Below are 20,799 nucleotides of genomic sequence, written 5' to 3' on the forward strand. Positions count from 1 at the left end.
TTAGTGGTTAACCATACAATTTTTATTATGGCAGAATCAAAATGAGGAGCCTCTTTGTGATATTGTGGCAATAACAGAGGTGGAGAATCAAGCGAAGGTGCCAATCATTTCATCATCATACTTCCTCTTTGTTTTCACAGATAGATGTTTGTTTTTGTCCTTCTTACAGACAATCGATTCCCTCAGTAAAACTATGGCTATGTATGTAGTTGAGAGGATCCACAATCAAGGTCAGTGATCCTAAGTCAGACAGAAGTTGAGGGAAAACACAAATGCAATGTTCTATGAGAAGTAGTTGTAGGCTTGACAGAAGCAAAATTCAAATAAAAAACTCAACAATGATGCATCATGTACTCCTAGCTGAGCTGCACCACCTGGCCCATCATGTAGCAAACCACCACATGGAGGCAACACTTTGAAGCCCTACGTCGCAAGGTCTCCTCTGAGCTCGGCTACCAGTACCTACGTACTGCCATGTCTCATTCCAACCAAGGACAAGGAGTCTCCTGCCACCTCCCCAGCCCACAGGCTCAGCTCCAGGACGAAATGAATGAGGGCTCATTTGAATCTCTTTCTTATATAGTAAAACAATTATGTACAAAATTTTAAACTGACGATGCTAGGCCCCCTCTGGCACCGCCGTGGTGCCGGGCCGGCCAGCCCACCCCACCGAACATTCCCTCACCTTGGCCCTCTAAACGCCCCCAAAAAAATCTGTGCCTAAATTGTCCTCCGCCGTCGGGGTCAGGATGTCCGTGACCAGGCCGGTGCCAATGGTCTTGCCGCCGTCGCGCAGAGTGAACCGTTGGCCCTTCTCGAGAACCATTGGCTGGCGGAGCGTCAGATTCAACGATGTGTCCTCCCCAGGCATCACCATCTCCTGTAGAGAAAAATAAATGGGGGGTGGAGTTATGGTCATCGTCCATTTAACAATCATTCAAATACAGACAGAACAGCCTTAAAAATAAACATGGCGCTAGCGATACTAGATTGCCGATGGGGCTCCTTACATCACCAATCGGATATATTTGGCGTAAAATCAACAATGGATACAAACAGTACATAAGTACAGACTACTTTCTTTTATATTTTGGGGGTTTTCTGCCGTTAGGATAGTACAGTTGAAGTGTGACAAGGAGTGGCTTGCAGTGTAGGGCTCGGAAATCAAAGATAGAGCCCATAGGCCATCGGCACCCAAATACTATTTCTGAAGAGCCTAATCTCTTCATTTCACATCAAGGCCTGCAGAATAAATTTATTTGTTCCCTAAATTTTTATCCCACGATTTTGTAACCCATTTAATCCTGGGCTCTACACTCCCTCTGCCAACCTGGAGAGAGCAACAGACTGACCACATGCTTCCTTCAATGCATGAGGAGTCCAAGCCGCTTCTTTTCACCAGACAGGGGGGAGTGTCCCCGGTTGCGCATGGAAGGAACACATTATTCCAACCAGTTCCTTTCCTCTCCATCAGTAGCCTGGGTACCATTTAATTTCGGGTGGGTGCGGGAGCGGATGATATCATTACTTCATGTTGTAGTATTGTTTTGTAGTCGACAGGCAGGAACAACAAACGGGAACTTCCTTTTCCCTCAAACCGATTTTTCTCAATAAAAGCTGCAGGCTACAAGAGCTTTTATTGTTACTCTTCCGGATTGAGGGAAAAGGAAGTTCCCGTTTGTTGTTCCCGTCTGTCGACTACAAAACAATACTACAACATAACGATATTTATGTTGTAACGATATGGGGGGGGGGGGGGGACGACGACATGCAAACTCCACACATTTTTCCAACTCCGCCTCGGGTTTAATTAAATTAATTAAATTTAAAAAAATAAATTAACAGCACCAAATTAATATTTACGAAAATCAAATTTAGACCATTTAGACTGTGTCCTACTTGATTGATCATTGATTAACAGTAACACACAAACCTTATTAGCTGGCAGGGTGACTCTAACCGACATGTCCCAAGTTAGAGAGAACATAACGGGAATAAAGTTGCTGACAAACGGCTTATGTCTGCCTCCTTCTTCCTTACTCAGAATATACACCTGCCAAAGAGAGAGAACATCACAGAGGTAAACAATGTGAAAAGGGTGACATTTCTTCTTACGCCTTGGATAGCAATTGGATGATTTGAGGCATTTTGGAACAAAAATGTGTTCATGTTGGTGGCGCTATAACAGGCCAATGTGCAAAGGGTGGGATATATTCCTCAGCCTAGTGGTAAAGTCCATGAAAGATTTCACGTAAATTGCATGCTCCGTAAATTGCACGCCAATGTTAGCCAATTAGGATAGAATCAGAAATATCGGACAGATCCGTCTTGAACACATGAGTATAGAGATAGGCCCTCATTTATCAATTGAGTGTGGGTTTCGTAGTACACCCACGTCGCCACGGCATTTATAAAGTGATCGCAAACAGCTGATCCTCAATTTCGTTCTGGCGTTAATAAATGTGACGGCTGAAATCTATCTGGCACGCCCTATGAAATCAAGCCTCGCCCTTGTTTTTGCGACATGAACAACTGCCATACGTCCTGGAAACCATGGTTACAGGAAGAAAAGTTTCTCCCGTGCCTTGCTGAACGCCTCACCCCCCTCTCTCATACACACACACAGATGCACACGCATGAACTTGCAAGCCCAACTAACTGGTGTGTTGTTAAATAAATAAAGAACGAACACCTGCATGAATTAAATAAAGTTGTAGGCCTACCCTGTCTGTTTCCCTCTCACCTCGCTTGCCTTGCTGTCATGCACGCACGCACGCACCTACATGACACATCGACATCGCATCGCCATGAATGAAATACGTTTGTAGGCTGGCCTATATTAATTTTACCCATTCGTGCGCAGTGCACGGCAAAGGCGTGAGACTGCGCACTGCTGTGATAAGTCCTGTGGGTGAGTGTCAGCTGCCTGCATGAGAGATATGCTATCATGTCGTCAAGGCAGTCATAATCAACGTTGTAGTGATTTGATCATTGATGAACGAATCATAAACATATGGATGAAGGCTTGCCGCTTGCATGTGTGCTGGTATGTGTTGGCGACGCACGCCGCGGTCCCGTCCTCCCGACCCCCTAAAATGATCTCGCTTTTATCTGAACTGTCAAAGCACTTATTTAAATGGTGAATGATTAAGCCCCTTACGCCTATAGCCTGCTACAATTGCAAATAGGCAAGCTGTATATGCTTGTCATTGTCACTTGGAAATAAAGGCGTGCAGTCCATTTATGCCTTTTTTTTAAATAATATCACTCACAGTGATATAGGCATCTGATGTGATGCCGCATGCGCTCCCAAATCATCTCACAAGTGCGCTCGCATAACAAGGCCAGTAAAGCACTGTTAGATTAAGCACAAACTAATACATTGTAAACATGTTACATTGTTTTTAATTGCACGAATTTAATTACTTGTACAGTTGGAAATCTCTTTTTCTTACATGTATATACATAGTTTTATATTAACATTTTAGGTGTGAAAACATATGCTTAGATGCCTGTGACAGCGTGTCAGCAGTTCAGACAATGCTGCTCCGCTTGTGTACGACATACGACAGCTCCTGACCAGACGTGACTTTTTGTCCTACTCAAGTTCAATTTCAAGCTTTGTCGGAAATGGTAAATGCCGAAAATTTCGGTAATTTTGGCGTGCACCCATATTTTGGCGTACGCATGGTTGATAAATGAGGGCCATAGTGTGTAACGATTTGCGGGATTTTTGGACAGAATCTGGAGGAGTAATATCAAAAGTCGGCCTCCTGGTGGAACTTTAACATTTGCCAGAGGTTTTGCCAGAGGTTTGTGGCCAGATGGGGCAGAGGTTCATGTTGGCATCCAGGGGGTGTGTGTGCAAAATCTGGCATCGACCGAGTTAACGGTGCCGGAGATTGGTAACAGACGGCCGGACACACGCGCACACACAGACGGAGTGCAAAACATACTATCTCCCCATGCCTTCGGCCTGGTGGAGACAATTAATAATAATAATAATAACCCAGCTGAGTGCTGGCTATAGAGGAGCACAGGGGAGTAGCAGTTAGTTCTAAGTAAATAAACCGTATGTATATGATGTGGCTTCAGACCTGTGCCTGGACCTTCTGGTGTGGCTTGATGGAGCCCGGTTTGCTCATCACCATGCCTCTCCTTAGGTCCTCTCGTTTCAGACCTCGGACCAGAGCGCCCAAGTTGTCTCCTGCCTCTGCCCGATCCAGTAACTTGTGGAACATCTCAATACCTGATCCAGACAGGAGGAATGAAATACAATTCAGGCATTTTGAAGAGGCAAGGTAAACAGTGTACTGTTTAAAGTTTAAACTACTGCTTCGTTGCATTTGCTTTGTTGGATTTCACACTGAAAAAATGACAAAATCACCAATCTTTAAGATTATAACTGTGTGCCACTGCATTTTGAATGTGTGCACTTGCAGGCAAGTACACTCATACATACACATACAATTATTATCAGTCATTCAATCAATCTGATGCAAATAAAATGCAATCTGATGCAAATAGAAAGAAAAGCAACATCATGTCTATATTTGTTGCATCATAAAATCAGTCTATCTAAATGAAACGGATGGTTTTTCAGTTCTTCCCTTTCACTCACCTGTGACCACAGACTTGAAGGAACGATTATGGCCCACAAACTCACAATCATCTCCCTTCTTTATAACACCCCTCACCAAAGTTCCAGAAACAACAGTCCCCCTGCCTGTAAAGGACAATTTAAAGTATTAGCACACAAACAATACATTTGTAACGTGTGGAATGCACACATGTGAGGCTCTGTTAATGCACTTCATGTACGGATTTATGTCTCCGAGCCGTCTCCGGTACTCGTCCAGGCTGCGCAAAGTGGAGCCAGCCTCTATTTATGATTTTATGTTTTCTTTAATTATTTGTAATGTCTATGATCTGTATATACTCCATGTATAACCACCGTGTCTCTCCTCTCCTTAATCCTTATGCTTTCTTTCTATGCTGTAAAGAAAAAGGAGTGTGTTGCAGAACTGGTGATTTAAGAAACAAAAAATAATTCAAAAGAACAAACAAACTAAATAAAATCTCTCTTCCTCTGAATAGCGTGACCGCTTCCCTCTACACCAGAACCGAAAGTAAACGCAAGATATCCCATAATACTCCTCGTCAGAGCGCTCAGCCCCAGTTAAAGGAACACTCCCCCTGTATATTCCTGAGGGTTACAAATGATCCCCGTGTGACTGGAATAAAGTTTGAATTGAAACTCTCTTTTCTTTGTTATTTTAACTTTTGAGTCTGAAAAATTTGAAAAGGCGAGAACAAGCTTTATTAAAAAGCCAATAATCTGTTTTTGCGAAAATCATCGTGTAGCCAAATATTCTGTGGCTCTTGAAAGGTTAGTAAAAACGATCAAAATGGCTGGCAAGGGCTGATTTATGCATTTACTCCGGCTAGAACAAGCTAGAACTATAACTATTATTTGGTTGGTTGTACTCCCCTATAACTTGAAAAAATGTCCGACAGGAAAAGATTATCATGATAAGATCTTGAAATTTCTGCCATATCGCCCACCCCTACGATAAAGTATAAAATTGGTCTTTAAGGACAACTGGAAGTTGCATGTAAGCTGCCCTATAAAATCTCACTGCAGAAATGGCATTTGGGTTAGTCTTGCCATACCTGGGATTGAGTAGACCCCTTCAATGGGCAGCAGGAAAGGCTTTTCCAGCTCTCTCGAGGGAAGGGGAACATAGTTATCCACGATCTCCAGCAGTTTCAGTATGGCATTGGCTCCAATGTCAGGCTGTCTGTTCTGAGATGGAACACAAAGCACTGTTCAGTTGACCTCATCTTCAGCATTTCACACTCGCAGGGCTCTAGCCCTCCTCCTAAGTAACAGGGATCTTACGTAGGACACGCAATGGCGGCAAGTGCCAGAAAGTCGTTGGCTGTTAGCCTGTTTGCCAGCCTTGTCTGCCTCCGTTCAACCGAATTCAACTTTCTCTTTAACTTCCTCCAGCTGATAGAGTGGGCGGGATTGAACGGACCAACTTCACAAAGAGGCACACAAAATGACTGTGTGACCTGCATTCCCTGAGTTGTACCAGACACTCTGGACTACATTGATTTACATAGGATAAATCAAATTCAGCAAAACAATGACAATTTGCAGCATTAGTGTTTCTACTTGATCCAAGAATTGTTTTGATTGTATGACCTATAGTTCAAGAGATATAGGCCAGCTCGCTCATGTCCACCGGCTCCCTGGCTATCTGAAACTCTCAGATCTGAACGAACACCTCTAAGGGCAGCCGAAAGAAAGTGGCACAAGTCAAAGCTACCAGATGACCTTTCACACTTTCACTCACTCCTCTCTGCCTTTGCCCACTCACTAACCACTGCTAAAACCTCCTTCTACCACACCAAAATCCAATCCTGTACTTCTAACCCAAGGAAGCTCTTCTCCACTTTCACCTCCCTCCTTAAACCCCCTCCCCCCACTCAACCCTCATCCCTCACTGCTGATGTTTTTGTCAACTACTTCGAGAAGAAGGTTGATGATATCAGCAGCTCCTTTCCTCCCCTCCCACATAAAGTGGCATCTGACTCAACCAACACCAACCCCAACATACCATGCATGTCCTCCTTCTCTCCTCTTTCCCCAGACGAGGTTCTACAACTAGTAACATCCTCTAGACCTACCACTTGTCCTCTTGACCCTGTCCCGTCTCCAATCTTCCAGACCATCGCACCTGATCTGCTCCCCTTCATCACCTCCATCATCAACACCTCAGTAACCTCAGGCTGCGTCCCATCTGCCCTCAAGTCAGCCAGAGTAACACCACTCCTCAAAAAACCAACCCTTGACCCCTCAGATGTCAAGAACTACAGACCGGTATCACTCCTTTCATTTATTTCTAAAACCATTGAACGTGTCGTCTCCAACCAGCTCTCTCTCCATCTCTCACAGAACAACCTGCTGGATCCCAACCAGTCCGGATTCAAGAAGGCCCACTCCACAGAAACTGCCCTGCTGGCAGTCACAGAAGCACTACATGCTGCCCAAGCTGCTTCCCACTCTGCAGTACTGATTCTCCTAGACCTATCAGCAGCATTTGACACAGTGAACCACCAGCTGCTCCTAGAAACCCTAGCGGAGCTAGGCATCGGTGGAACGGCACTAAAGTGGTTCTCCTCCTACCTCACCGATCGGACCTACCAGGTTTCCTGGAAAGGTCTGCTATCATCCCCCCGAACCCTCCAAACTGGGGTCCCACAGGGATCTGTACTTGGTCCCCTCCTTTTCTCACTGTACACTAAATCCCTTGGCACTATCATCTCTGCTCACAATATATCCTATCACTGCTACGCCGATGACACACAACTGTTCCTATCCTTCCCCCCCTCTGCCACTCAGGTGGAAGAGCGCATCACTGCATGCCTGGCTGACATATCACAGTGGATGTCCTCCAACCACCTCAAGCTGAACCCAGACAAGACTGAGCTTCTCTTCTTCCCAGCTAAGTCCTGCCCTATGCGGGAGCTAACTATTTCCGTAGACAACGCCCTGGTAACGTCTGTCCCAACAGCCAGGAATCTTGGTGTTGTCCTGGACAGTCAGCTCTCGTTCAAAGCTCACATCACAGCTGTCACTCGATCATGTAGGTTCACACTCTATAACATACGACGAATTAGACCGTTCCTCACCCAGGAATCAGCCCAGCTCCTAATCCAGACAACAGTCTTGTCAAAACTCGACTATTGTAACTCCCTCCTTACTGGCCTACCAGCATGTGCACTTAAGCCTCTCCAGCTGATCCAAAATGCAGCAGCTCGCTTGGTCTTCAACCAGCCAAAATTCTCACATGTCTCCCCCCTGCTCCGCTCCCTCCACTGGCTCCCGGTCGCTGCCCGCACAGAATACAAAACTCTGATGCTGGCATTCAAAGCAACCAAAGGTATGGCTCCCCCATATCTTACAAGTATGATTGAACCCTACAAACCCTCCCGCGCACTCAGATCAGCCAACGCAGGGAAACTGGAAGTACCCTCACTAAAAACGCCGGGACAACGCTCCACACGTCCCAAACTCTTCTCCCTTCTGGCTCCAAAACTGTGGAATGCACTTCCCATTGCAGTCAGAACTGCAGCATCACTCCCAATCTTCCGCCGTAGCCTGAAAACCCACCTTTTCAGACTCCATCATGGCCCATAGCACTTACCCTAACCCCTTACATAGCATTTCTGTTGGCTTAGATAGCATTTGACACAGACTTATAGCATGTTATGTAGACAGCACTATAATTGTATTGTATATAGTCATAGCACGCCATAGTACATATGTATAGCATAGTAGTGAATATGTATAGTTTATTATGTATAGTGTATGTATAGTTTCATCATATAGATATTCCACTGTTACCTTCTTATCTTACGCATGTTTCATGATAAATGCTTTTATGTGATGTATTCCCATGCTTTTGTTCTTGCCTAAATGTAAGTCGCTCTGGATTAAGGGCGTCTGCTAAATGCCTAAATTGTAAATTGTAAATTGTAACATATTGCGACCTGGTACTAACACCACCATGTAGTCAAGAATTTTAAGGTGGAGTGTCTTCCTTGGCCTACTGGGAGTGTGCATGCAAAGCAAGACACTGATTGGTCCAGTGGTTTACAAACTTAGCTATGCACACCATGAGACATACAGACAAGACACAGGCAAAAACATTATCTCAAAATGGTGTTAGTGTTGTATTACAGTAGTGCGGCCTGGTGGAAATAAGAATTCAACACAAAACTATTCAGCTCACCTCCAGGGCGCAGAGGGCGGAGCCGATGACGACCGGCGTGTTCTCGCCATCGTAGCCGAACTCTGTGAGCAGCTCACGGATCTCCAGCTCCACCAGTTCCAGCATCTCCTTGTCGTCCACGGCATCGGCCTTGTTGATGAACACCACCACGTGCTCCACGCCGATCTGCCGCGCCAGCAGCAGGTGCTCGCGGGTCTGCGGCATCTGGCCGTCGGTAGCAGCCACCACCAGGATGCAGCCGTCCATCTGCGCTGTGCCTGTGATCATGTTCTGTTGGGGGAGGGGTGTATGTAACATCATGTCTTTTTGTTCCAGGATGTTGTTCATCATAGAGAAATATGAGCACTATTTGATGGAGCTCCCTTTGGTTTTATTGACACGTTTATTCTCCCCTTGTACCGTTTCTATTGTTGCATCGGAAGCAGTTTCACCCGTATTTCATGCACGCATGTAATGGTGCACTTGGGGCGCCTGCTGGGCTAAATATGTATTTCTTTACAAATGAAAATTCTATAGCGATTTCTTTTTTTATTCTTTACTATAGTCCTACTAGACCCCAAGAAATTACATCTGGCCACAAAAGACCACGGGATATACTGAATGTGTCAAACTGACATATTGAGCCTATGACACACAGTGTGGCTTCCCCCCTATAGGCTACCTTCACATTCAGTAGATCCTGTGATATTTTGTGGCCAGATGTAATTTCTTGGGGTCTAGTAGGACTATAGTAAAGAATAAAATTAATCATTATAACATTTTTTAAAGAAATACATATTTAGCCCCATGCTCGAATGCCCCCGCCCCCCTGTAAAAAACAGCTAAAATCCCTAAAACTAAAGAAACCAGCAAATTAAAACAAATTAACACTCATCTTTCTCTAATAACAACCTAAAACATAAACCTTGGTTGAAGAAAAATAAAGTTGTCCTTTAAGCTACAAAGTTATTTTATTTATTATTTATTTTAAGTAAGCTTCCACGTAAAAGTCAAAGTAAACGGAGCATAATCCCACCGTATAATCCCACTGCAGCCACCACACAGCATAGACCGATTTAACCGAGACAGACAGTGGCTTTACTGCAATAACAGAAAGACAGCTACAAGAAGAGCAAACGTGAATGGACAAGATATATTTGCCATAACTTAATATATAATATGCAGGTCTTTGAAGTTAGAGGTTGTATGATTCAATCTGTAGACACACTTTTAGTAAAACTGTCAATTAGCTATAATTAGCTATAAAGTGAATAGGGGAGTGTATAGACATATGAAACCATGGGCAGAGAGAAGGGAGAGACGCAAGACATGACAGACATCGGAATCAAAATCGGGTCCATGTGACTGACAAAGAGCACAACCCAACACTAGATACGCGGATGAATATGGATAGATTAAATAAAATGTATGGGAATGTAGGGTACCTTTATATAGTCGGCATGTCCAGGACAGTCTGTGTGCGAGTAGTGCCTGTTTGCTGTGGAATACTCCACATGCGAGGCATTGATGGTTATTCCCCTGGCCTTCTCCTCAGGGGCGTTGTCAATCTCCTCATATTTCTTAAAGCTTGCTCCACCAGCCTCTGCCAGCACTGAGGCCAAGGGATAGGTTTTATATTAGTTAGATCAGTCACTCACTTCTATACACACAGATGCATGTGCAAAAAATTACACAAACACACACACACACACACACACACACACACACACACACACACACACTTCTATATAGCCAAAGAACAGAACAGAAATTCATCCTAAAGGAGGTAAAAAGGGAAAATAAACATATACAGTGAGGGAAAAAAGGGGTGGGCGGTGGGGGGGGGGATTCAGATTTTACGGGGGCCAGTTTCAAATTGCAGCCGTCCCTTTGAGAGTGGTTTTGATTGAGTAAAGGGATTCGCATGTCTTAATGACTTTAGGTAGGGCGTTCCACATTTTGGTGGCATAGGAGCGAAAATAATTCAGTCCCTTGTTTGTGCCGAATCTGGGTTGCACATGATTTGTTGCACTTCCTCTGGTGTTGTGGGTGTGGACTTCGTTAACATTAAGGAAGTATTTAGACAGGTACATGGGTATCTTGGTGGTGTATCGAATCTTGTGGACCAGACCCATTGCAAGATGCTGTACTCTGTCGTCGACTCTAAGCCATTCCAGGCTGTCAAAGTGGGCAAGGGTGAGGTGGGTTCGGGGGGTGAGGCCAAGTAGTAGCCTGACCAGTTTGTTTTGGGAAGACTGGAGCCTTGAAGACATCACATTAAAGTTACATTGCACATATAAAGGTTTATGCTCTACCTTTGGTGATGGCTGCCGTCAGGGTGGTCTTGCCATGATCAACGTGGCCTATTGTGCCAATATTTACATGGGGCTTCTCCCTCGTGAAAACCTTCTTTGTCTTTGCCTCTGCAGCAAATGTCCGCCGATGAGTAAATTTCAGGGGTACAGCACACTATCACACAGAGGGGAAACAAAACAATGGAGATGATTTTGTATTGTTTTGGTTCTTAGCAGTACAATGACATTATTGCCCATGCTCAACAGATCCATAATTATCTGGTGTGAAATTAAACGTGTGCAGAAACTGACCAGTTTGATGGAACTGTGCAGGAGCCGGGGCGAGGAAATCTGGAGAGCTAAACAGTAAAAATCAACATGTGAGGAATATTTTGTCTCAAACAAAGCTATAGATTATGGCATGATCATCTTTACACCCAATAATATAAAGCAGTTTTCACTCAGTGGTCCAGCCGGGGACCAGTGGTCCTTGAGGGGGTTCCAGGTGGTCCCAACTAAAGCGTTGCGTTGGTAACCAAATGGAACAAATAGACCTTTAACTCTTGAGTGTAAAATGAAACCAATTGAATGGACCCTTACGGATCCATTCCATCCGATTTCATTTTCGCTCTCAAAAGTACAATTATTGTTAAACATCCGCATTACTTAATCTTAATTTACATGAAGTCTACACAATTAGAGCATGTATAATTGATAGCCTGTTATCTGTAGTAAATTAATGTTATAGAGACAAATTCTGAGGTGATTCACAACAGTCTAGGAGCACACGCGTTCTAATTTCAATGAACCAACTTCAGGTGTCACCTGAAAGCACGAGAAAAGTGTTCCTGTTCGTATAAGCTATCTGCTCCAGATCACTACAATAATGTTAGCACAATCTAAACACTGCTTTAGGGTGGGCGTTATCTACAGCTACGTTATGGTACAGCTCGTCTGATTGATTCATTTCATCAGTTAGGAAGCTGGCTAGTTCTGGTGAGAGTAAAACTACGTCACAGCAACGCAAAGTCGATCTTCAAAATTAGACAAAACAACCCAACGGCAAAACGTTTGGCCGCAATGGAATTAATCCATGCCATTATTCTGTCCTACTTTACTAGTATTTTAATGCACACACAGCTAGCGATAAGCTAGCGAGTGACCTTGCTCTCCTGAAGAAGAGGAGCATCCTCATGTTTTGACACATTTATATAGATATTATCATTGTACTGTATATGTATGAAAAATAATTAATCAAAATATAATTAACTACACAAAGACACGGCTTGAGTGTAAGTACTTTTTGAGGAATAGATGATTTACCAGAGCAACACGCACGCAACCCCAACAGCGCCGCCATCTTGAACTGTTGATGATTGTGTCATTAAAACGCGACATTTACAATAACGCTTGCCGGCTTTAACAGTACCTAAACTACACTAATATCCACGCAGATGTATTTATTTGACAAATATTTAAACTTTCCACAAGAACACATTTTGTACGTTTCTCGCAAAATGGGAAACGTTGCTAGGAGAAACTTTGTATTGAAATGTTAAACACACCCAAACCCTCTTTGAAGAACGTGTGTAAAAACTACACTGTGCGTGAAGCGGCTGATGCCTGACAGTTTGGTTTGGTCTAGGCTTTACGGTAAGCATGGCGGCCCCCTTGTCAGCATGAGATCATCTAGCTAGAATGTTCCAGTGTCTTCATTTATAAGTGCTGCTCCCTGGCTGTATAGCTTGTTAAGGACTTATTGGGAGAAACTTGAAAGCGGAATTATCTGACACATTTGTTCTGGACATTGGAAAAGGTAGGTTAATGAGACTAATGGTGAGGTTGTCTTTTGTCAGTTGATGATGTGCTAGCCATGGTTCACATGACGCTCGTACTTCATTGACAGTCATGTTTCAGGGTAGCCCCTCTCGGAACCCTCTGGGTCAGCCCAATCCGAACCGAACCGGGAAACTTCAGTACCATTGGGTTCTGACTTGTGGGGCTAGTTTCAGGGCTAATTATGTGCCAATGGCAACTGCCAACTATTATTGACAAGCTGAATGTATGGTGGATTACATCACTAAATCAGTAATTTAAGTCAACTAACGTTTATTAATTAAAATAAATGTGTTAATGTTGTGGTTTTCTTTATGGGATTTATTATTATGTGATCCAAAGTTTACTTCTCTATTTTAAAGAGATATGGCAGAAGGCAGAAGAGTTCCCCACAACCTCCAGGGTGTCCTACAGTTGGCACTGGCAGCTGGCGATGGTGCAGAATCAGATGCTGCCCCCATTGAACCCATGTCAGAGGAGGTACAGTCATGTTCAATAATCAATACATAATCTCATCAATGTACAGTATGTTGCATTCCAAGATCAGAAATAAAAGCCCCTGAGTTTGTACTTCACATTTACACAGTAGGCCTATTGTAAAATGTATGGGCAATACATTTCTTTCACTGTTGTTCTTTCACTAGCAATACTATTATTTTAGCTGCAATAGCCTGCAGAAAAATAACCTTGTTTTTTTTCTTCCAACTGTTCAAAAGCGATATAATGCGAGTTCAATGCTTTCTAATTAGAAATATTTTCCAGTGTGTCAAAAGTGTTTCAAAAGTGTTTTTGCGAAAAAGGAAGACTTATTCGCATTTTGAGGTGTTTCCATTCAGGATTTGTTTTTGCAAGAGCCTTATTGCACAAAACCACGGCTTTATGGAAACATGGTTACTGTCGCACAAACCTAGCACTGATACTGGTGTTGTTTGCACTTCCCAAGACATTGGTGGATTTGGCCTGGATGTGTGTCTCAAAGCATTACTAATGTAGCCTGGCATTAGCCAGACTGATAACATGGATTCACTCACACCTCGGTCCTCGCTCCACGGTATCAGTCTGGGCCGTGGAGCAACGTGTGAGGGAATCCACATTATCATTACTAACTTACTGCGGTCTGCGGTTCTCCTGTTCCAGAGGAAAGAGTGGCTGAAAGGAGCCCTTGCGGAAGTACAAAAAGGACAAATGGATGAGGTGGAGCAGATGAAGCGGTGCTTGGTCGTCCTACGCCAAGACGGCGTGAGCGTACGGGAGAGAGAGGAAGAGGAGGAGGAGAGAGACGAAGATGAAGAGGATGAGCGGGAAAATGCTCTGGAGTACCTGTCAGACCTGTGTGAGAACCTTGACAATGCCAGAGGTAAGTCATACTGTGCTGTACTGTACTGCACGTGGCATGAATGAACCCATTAAAACCCGGGAAAGCTTCTGTGTAACCACTTTAAACTTTATTTTATACGTTGGCTATTCAAATTAAATCTTTTAATCGCAATTATTTTGAGCGATAATTAACAGTTGAGCAAAATCCCATCACCGTGACTGCCCCTAATTCAATGACTCCGTCCTAAGAAATGTTCTTTTTATCCGTCGACGCACAGACCTGATGGTTCTGGGTGGACTGGACGTGTGCATGACCCGGTGCCTGTGTCATGCCCAGAGCGGGGTAAGGTGGCGCGCTGCCCAGCTCGTCGCCACCTGTGCCCAGAACATGCCGGAGGTGCAGTGCTACCTGCTCAGCATGGGCGCGCTGCCCAAGCTGCTGCAGCGGACGGACACGGACCCCAGTCCCACAGTCAGAGTCAAGACCCTCTACGCCGTGTCATGTAAGTACATTTTGTTCACCCGAGGCCTGATTCTACAAATGTAATGTTCAAGAGGTGCACGCACATCCACACATTTCAACGGGTGCAGGATCCAAAATAATAACTAAGAAAGGAAAGAGGAGATCCGCACACCGTTTTAAAAGCTCAATTTTCTTTGAGCGGAAAACAATACAACGTTTCGGCCTCAGGGGCCTTCGTCAGGTATACTGAAACAGTGCTGGCACATATAGGACAACGTCAAGTTGTGTCGGTCACGTCAGTTTTTGAGTGGAGCAACCTGGGACTCGCTCCGCCCTAATTTAGGGTTGAAATTGATGATCACCTGGTGATGTGTCAGAATCAGAAGAAAAACATAAATAAACTAAACCTAGTGCATAATAACATTATGTGCTTAATAATGACTGCCGGTCATTATTCTCTAGTAAAACAGTGCCTTTTGTTTCTCTAATCCGTCACTCCAGGTCTGGTTAGGGAGCAGGACGCAGGCCTCCGAGCGTTCCTGTCTCATGACGGCTTCTCGGTGGTGATGAGAGGAATGCAGTCTGACAACGAGAAGCTAAGGACCAAGTCAGCCTTTCTGCTGCTCAACCTCCTCACAGCGCACCCAGAGCAGAAAGGTAGGATGGGTTATGTAAATATGTACTTGACTCATTAAGGGGCACGAAGTGTGCTGTGTTGAGGAGGCAGGCCCCCACTCAGCCAGGTTACAGAAGTTGTTTTGTGGCCACAGCTTCAGAAGTGGTTACAGTTCTGGCAATACAGTGGACTGGTGGCAGTAAAGTGAGAGCTGTATAATACTGGAAGAATACCAGCAAAAATCCATAAATAGCAATTGGCAATGTGAATGGGATCTGTACAGTCCATATCTGTAAACTATTACAGGTTACTTTTTGGGTTCTAGATACTGTCACTTAGCCTGGTGGCTAACAGGGCTGAAAAAGATGTTTCAAACAAAACAATTACACCAAGCAACAAAGTCTAAATGAACCGTAATTGCCATTTTAATCTATCCTCCAGACACAGTCCTGTCCATGGGTATGGTGCAACAGCTGGTATCGGTTCTGCGGTCTCCCCACTCCACGTTTCACGAACACGTCCTTGGTGCCCTCTGCTGGTAAGAAACATTTTTCATTCTTTCTGCCATGCATGAACACGTTAGCTCAGTCCAGTTTACTACATTAGAACTTCTTCCATCTTATTCAGTCTATTTCATCCCCTTTGTAGTCTGGTGGAGGAGAGCCCACAGGGGGTCAGAGAATGCAGGAGTCCCTCTCTGAGCCTGGAGGAGCTGCTCAAACAGAGAGCCAAAGACCTCCAGGGCAAAGAAGAGTGTCAGGTACAATGCATCTAATTATTAATGTGTTAACCAACTGTGTGTCAGTAAATGAATGGACAAGTACTTACTTTACTTAGAAGCAGATGAAGCAAGCAGAGTTACAGACTAGTAAGGGTCAATTTAGAAAACGAACCCAGAGAATCCGTTGAATCCACTTTTAGAACCATTGATCTAAAGTGAAGCTGTACTGGAAAGCACTCTCTCAGTCCTCATTGAAGGTTGCAGAAATGCACCAAACCTAATTCAACAACTGACATGGTGCGTTCACAGGGGAAGATGTAAAAGATGCAGTCTATCATTCATTGTCAATGGAAGCCAGTGACATGACTTTGCAAAGATGCAATGATGCATGTATAGCTGCTCAAAATCAAACACGTCGTTGCGTCTGCCTGTGTGAACTCACCATTACGGTCATAAAGATTGATTGTGTGTGTCTGTCTGATCTAATTGAGATTAATACAAATATATTGCATTATACATTTTTGTTTCCCATATAGGAAGAACTAGACTTCTGTGAGCGTTTGAGATCGATGTGCTTCAGTGGGGATGATAACACAATGGATCGCTGAGCTCCCTCAGCCCCCCCCCCCCCCCCCCCCCCCCCCCTCCCGCCTCATCTGTCACAGGCAGATTTCACAGACATGGACCATGATACATGAATGTTGTCCATTCATTTATCATGTTAGTGGACTACAGGAACCCTCTCAGATGGCAGACTTCTCTATTGTTCACAAATCTGATAAGTGCAATGGACCATACCGGACAATTATTCAGAGCTTTGGCTATATTTTGTACATAGACCATTATCAGTTTTAATTGTTTTATTTTTAGGTTTTGTTTGTTTACATTTTGTCAATAGTTATTAAAATAGTGCACATATTACCTGTATAACTGCGTTAATGTTGGGTAAACATTCTGTGGTTATAAGTCATGGATATTTTAATGCTTTCCCTTTTCAGCTGTAGACTTTCCGAATCAATTCACATTGTAAAAATGTATTCAAATTCATATATCTTGGATTAAAGCAAGTTTGCAACTACCTTCTGGTTCAGCCAATTAACCATGTTGTGAGCTATGAGGACCTGAGTTCCAATCCAAGTCTCGGTCTCGCATGTCTATCCTCTCTCTGCCCTTTGTTTCCGGTCTCTCTATAATCCCCTATTTAAGAAATAAGTTTCACATATGAATATTGATTTTCATACTGTGTGAAATTAAGGGAATCCAATGGCATCCTTGAACATCAAACAATGTGCAGTATTTAGAAAATGCTTACAACACAGCATACTTGACATTACTTGTGAAGTATGCTGTGAGGGTCGCCCTGCTGTCTATTCTTGGCCCTCTCCTTGTTCCCCTCTTTGCCAAAGCTGATCTATAAGCTCACAACACGTGATGTGTTGTGACTCGCTTACTTTCCTTGTATATCAGCATTTTTCAACCAAATGGTTGCCTATCTTCATACAAAACAGGTCTCAGGTATTACTTTGAGTGAACGTTTCTCACAATAACATCAAATTATTGTTTTACGCCATATTTATTATACAGTTGTCAATTTCAGTGCATAATAGAGCATTTACAATTGGAAAATGCTGCAAACACATTACATCCTTCAGTGAAGCAACGTGTGCATGTACAGTACAACATGTGGCCTAATCTAAACCTAAGGTCTTGATTCCCACAAATTAGGCAACGTTTTGGCTACTTTGCAGAGGGTGTGGGTTTGGGTTTTCTCTCTCTTTCTCTCTGTGGTGTGTGTGTGTGAAGGAGAGAAGACGCATTCTTACATGAATTGTCCTTTCTTACATGACTTGTGGGCATTCCCACTCGGTAAAGTTCTGAATACAGCCAGCAAATGTTAACTGCTGACCAGACAGAGTCCACTCCAGACTCAGTCCTTGCGACAATGTAAAGAAAAGCCAAGAGAAATAGAAGCTGTTCAAAGCAACTATTGGGATTTTAGAAATGAATAAAAAGTCAAACAGTTGAGACTTCTGAAGCCAGTGGGCATCAGACTAAGCCCTTTTCCATTTCCCAAGGTCATCCGTGTTCTCCACCGCCTGGATATCTCCCACAGCGATGAGCAGCTGAGCCAAATAATAGCTGACCATGACAATGTAATTTCCTTGGTCCACCTGTTCCAGCACCTTGAACATCTGGAGCGCCAGCATCAGGTCTGAGAACATGAAGGACAAGCCTCCTAACAGCGGGGCTGCTCTTCGGGTTTGAACGGCTAATCCCGCCATTAGGACAATTAAACCGACGTACACTCCCACAGCTGCGGTCAGTATTCCCGGGTCAGGAAGCTTCTGCAGGTACGGATAGAGGTAGACGTACACACCTCCTCCCAGCACAAACAGGATCACGTAAATGATACGCGAGCAGGCAGAGGACGAGGAGGAATATGTGTAATATCGAGTGGAGACGAAGGCGAAGGAGTACAGTAGATGAGCCACAGCAAAGGCTCCCATTCCTAGGACAGACGTGAAAGCGAACATGAACTGCTGGAAGAAATTAACCATTGCCATGCAAGAGCTCCACATAGCTATGTATAATAAAACATATATAATAAAACAAAGCAGCAGCATAGATTAGATAGCGTAACATTCAAAACAACAAAAACACAGCAAGCACATAAACAATGGAATAGAAAAAAGGGTGCAAGAAAGAGCAATCAAACTTATCAAAGAGTAGAAAAATTGTAACATTATGTATATCATCATGTTTTCCCTGTAGTAGCAAAGTTAGGTAAACTTTTTGTGAACAGCTTCACAGTAGGTTCCATATATACAGCAAATTTAGTTAAGAAAAGTGCAATTTGAGCATGATAGTGTGAGAAGAGGGTGAGGGGGAGGGCTAGCGTTTTCCTTTGCCTTTGTTTCTTCTTATCAGTTCGTTCATGTATCTGATTGTTCGGGGAAAGAAGCTTTTTTGTATTGCGTCTATTTCCAATGGCTTTGAGACTGCGAAAACATTTTCCATACGGCAGCATATTTCACTGGATCGAATTTTGCTCTGTTTATTTTGTGTAATAAATGAACCATAGAAGTCTCAATGTGAAATTCATTTTGCATGCAGCATGTTGTAGATATTCATTAGAAAACAGAATTTGAACTTGTGACTGTCACAAATCTTCAAAAAATATGCATGCAATGAATCACTAGTTTGAAATCCACAAGCCTCCTAGCGTCTTTCTTCTTTTTTTTTCAGATTAAATGTGTGTAATATTTGATATTTCTAAAATGTATCCATGTTGAACATGCATTCACCCTGAGAGAGCTGGCACCATCCTCATACCTGGGAAGAACAGTTCGGGCCATACTAGGCACCAGTCCCCAGCGGACGAGAAGACCAGTCCACCTGACACGCCCAGGACACTCTGAAAGCCGCTCCAACTTAGCACGATTAGAGCCAACAGTATCACCGGGGCTGACTTAACACCTGAAGCCATGACAGATGGGGGGGAGTCAGGACTCCCTGGTAGTCCAGGTAGGAGTCCATGGGAGTCCAGGTAGAAATAGGCAGCTGTGGCCAAAAAGAAGGGCAGGAGAGAGAGAAAGAGAATGCAGGACTGATAGAGTGGGAGATGAGAGAGTAAAGGTGGTGGTGGTGGGAGGGGGGAGGCATCACAGTAGACATGTGGCATTAAAAGAAACATCACAACTTGCATCTGCCAAATGGTTGCAAAACGTGCAATGATTACAAGAAATTCTACTGTTTTTATCATAACCAACGGCATACTACTGTAGGCTGTTGTTTCTCAATGCCGGGTCCGGGGACCACCAAGTGTCCAAAATGCAAATGGTTTTACCCGTCCCATTTGCACATGAGTTATACACTGAGGATTTTACAGTGTAGATTGGGGTCATAGAAATACATGTTTTAATCAAATGGGGGTCCATATGGCCTAATGCATATCAACCTGGGTGTTCTTGGAATGAAAAGTGTTGAGAATCACTATACTAACTATAGGCAATACAGGCGCAGGTACTGGATGTCATTAGGAGTGAGATTTAAAGTGGTTATTATTAGCTATACCGTGTTTCTCCTCTGTCTCCTGTCGTAGGCGTGCGTCTCCAGGATGTCCATCTCCTCCAAGCTGAAGCTGATTCAGGTGTTGAATGGCTTCCTTGCTGGTCCTATCAGCATGGAATATGTCTTTCTCCTGCTTCAGCCCTTCCTTTATTCACACGCCGTCCTACTTAAATGGCTGCTACTGTCCCCCTGCTATAGCCTCTCTTTCCCCCCTGGCTTCTCCCTCTCACAGTCTGTCCTCTCCACAGAGCAGTATCGTGTCTCTTTGGTGGTGTGTTCAGACGACAATGAACTTTGGAACGATCCTCTCTCCAGGCCCAGGGATGTGTCTGATGGTTCTGCGATAATCAATGCGTTCCATGTTTTGAGTTTTCATGTTTCAGCCAAAGAGACCTTTGACCCCCATTCCACTGGAAGATGACATCGCCAAATAGAGGGCAAAGTTGAACTGATACTATATCTGACTACTTACATGAACATTTCTAATAGCAGCTGCTATGGGGGAAATATGTTTTTCATTCATTATATCATAATAATATCATTTTCTGTTTGAACATTCAGGAATGATTTTTCCATACCAAGATTGTCTTACATAAAGTTTCCCCAAAATATGGTACAGTAAGACAGGGGTTCTCAACGTTTTTGGCTGGGGACCCCCGGAAATGCTTGGGCCATGTCTCGCCTCGGGACCCCCGCCC

The 20,799-nt window shown here is 43.9% G+C and overlaps 3 protein-coding genes across 4 annotated transcripts; 1 reads left to right on the forward strand and 2 right to left on the reverse strand.

Moving 5' to 3' along the window:
- LOC310868878 (elongation factor Tu, mitochondrial-like) lies at positions 1–12,478 on the reverse strand. Its single transcript, XM_083779358.1, has 10 exons — positions 12,401–12,478; positions 11,390–11,436; positions 11,099–11,252; positions 10,229–10,395; positions 8,805–9,074; positions 5,674–5,806; positions 4,622–4,726; positions 4,098–4,249; positions 1,934–2,053; positions 1–880 (listed from the first exon to the last, which is right to left on the reverse strand). Exons 1-10 carry the CDS (start codon positions 12,435–12,437, stop codon positions 695–697), a joined length of 1,371 nt encoding a protein of 456 aa, XP_083635484.1. The 5' UTR covers positions 12,438–12,478; the 3' UTR covers positions 1–694.
- Positions 12,479–12,756: 278 nt separating this feature from the next.
- hspbp1 (HSPA (heat shock 70kDa) binding protein, cytoplasmic cochaperone 1) lies at positions 12,757–17,085 on the forward strand. Its single transcript, XM_083779954.1, has 8 exons — positions 12,757–12,893; positions 13,276–13,393; positions 14,051–14,270; positions 14,509–14,733; positions 15,195–15,350; positions 15,751–15,847; positions 15,958–16,069; positions 16,567–17,085. Exons 2-8 carry the CDS (start codon positions 13,280–13,282, stop codon positions 16,636–16,638), a joined length of 996 nt encoding a protein of 331 aa, XP_083636080.1. The 5' UTR covers positions 12,757–12,893; positions 13,276–13,279; the 3' UTR covers positions 16,639–17,085.
- A 625-nt stretch (positions 17,086–17,710) lies between these two features.
- Positions 17,711–20,297, reverse strand: tmem86b (transmembrane protein 86B). Of its 2 annotated transcripts, XM_083779697.1 has the most exons (3): positions 20,105–20,297; positions 19,364–19,637; positions 17,711–18,539 (listed from the first exon to the last, which is right to left on the reverse strand). In XM_083779697.1, exons 1-3 carry the CDS (start codon positions 20,153–20,155, stop codon positions 18,082–18,084), a joined length of 783 nt encoding a protein of 260 aa, XP_083635823.1. In that variant the 5' UTR covers positions 20,156–20,297; the 3' UTR covers positions 17,711–18,081. The 2 variants fall into 2 exon arrangements, with proteins under 2 accessions (XP_083635823.1, XP_083635822.1); XM_083779696.1 differs by lacking the exon at positions 20,105–20,297 and having other exon boundaries at positions 19,364–19,729.
- Between the last annotated feature and the right edge of the window lie 502 nt (positions 20,298–20,799).

This window comes from Protomyctophum parallelum (assembly GCF_964188405.1).
Source record: "Protomyctophum parallelum genome assembly, chromosome: 13".
Lineage (NCBI taxonomy): Eukaryota > Metazoa > Chordata > Actinopteri > Myctophiformes > Myctophidae > Protomyctophum > Protomyctophum parallelum.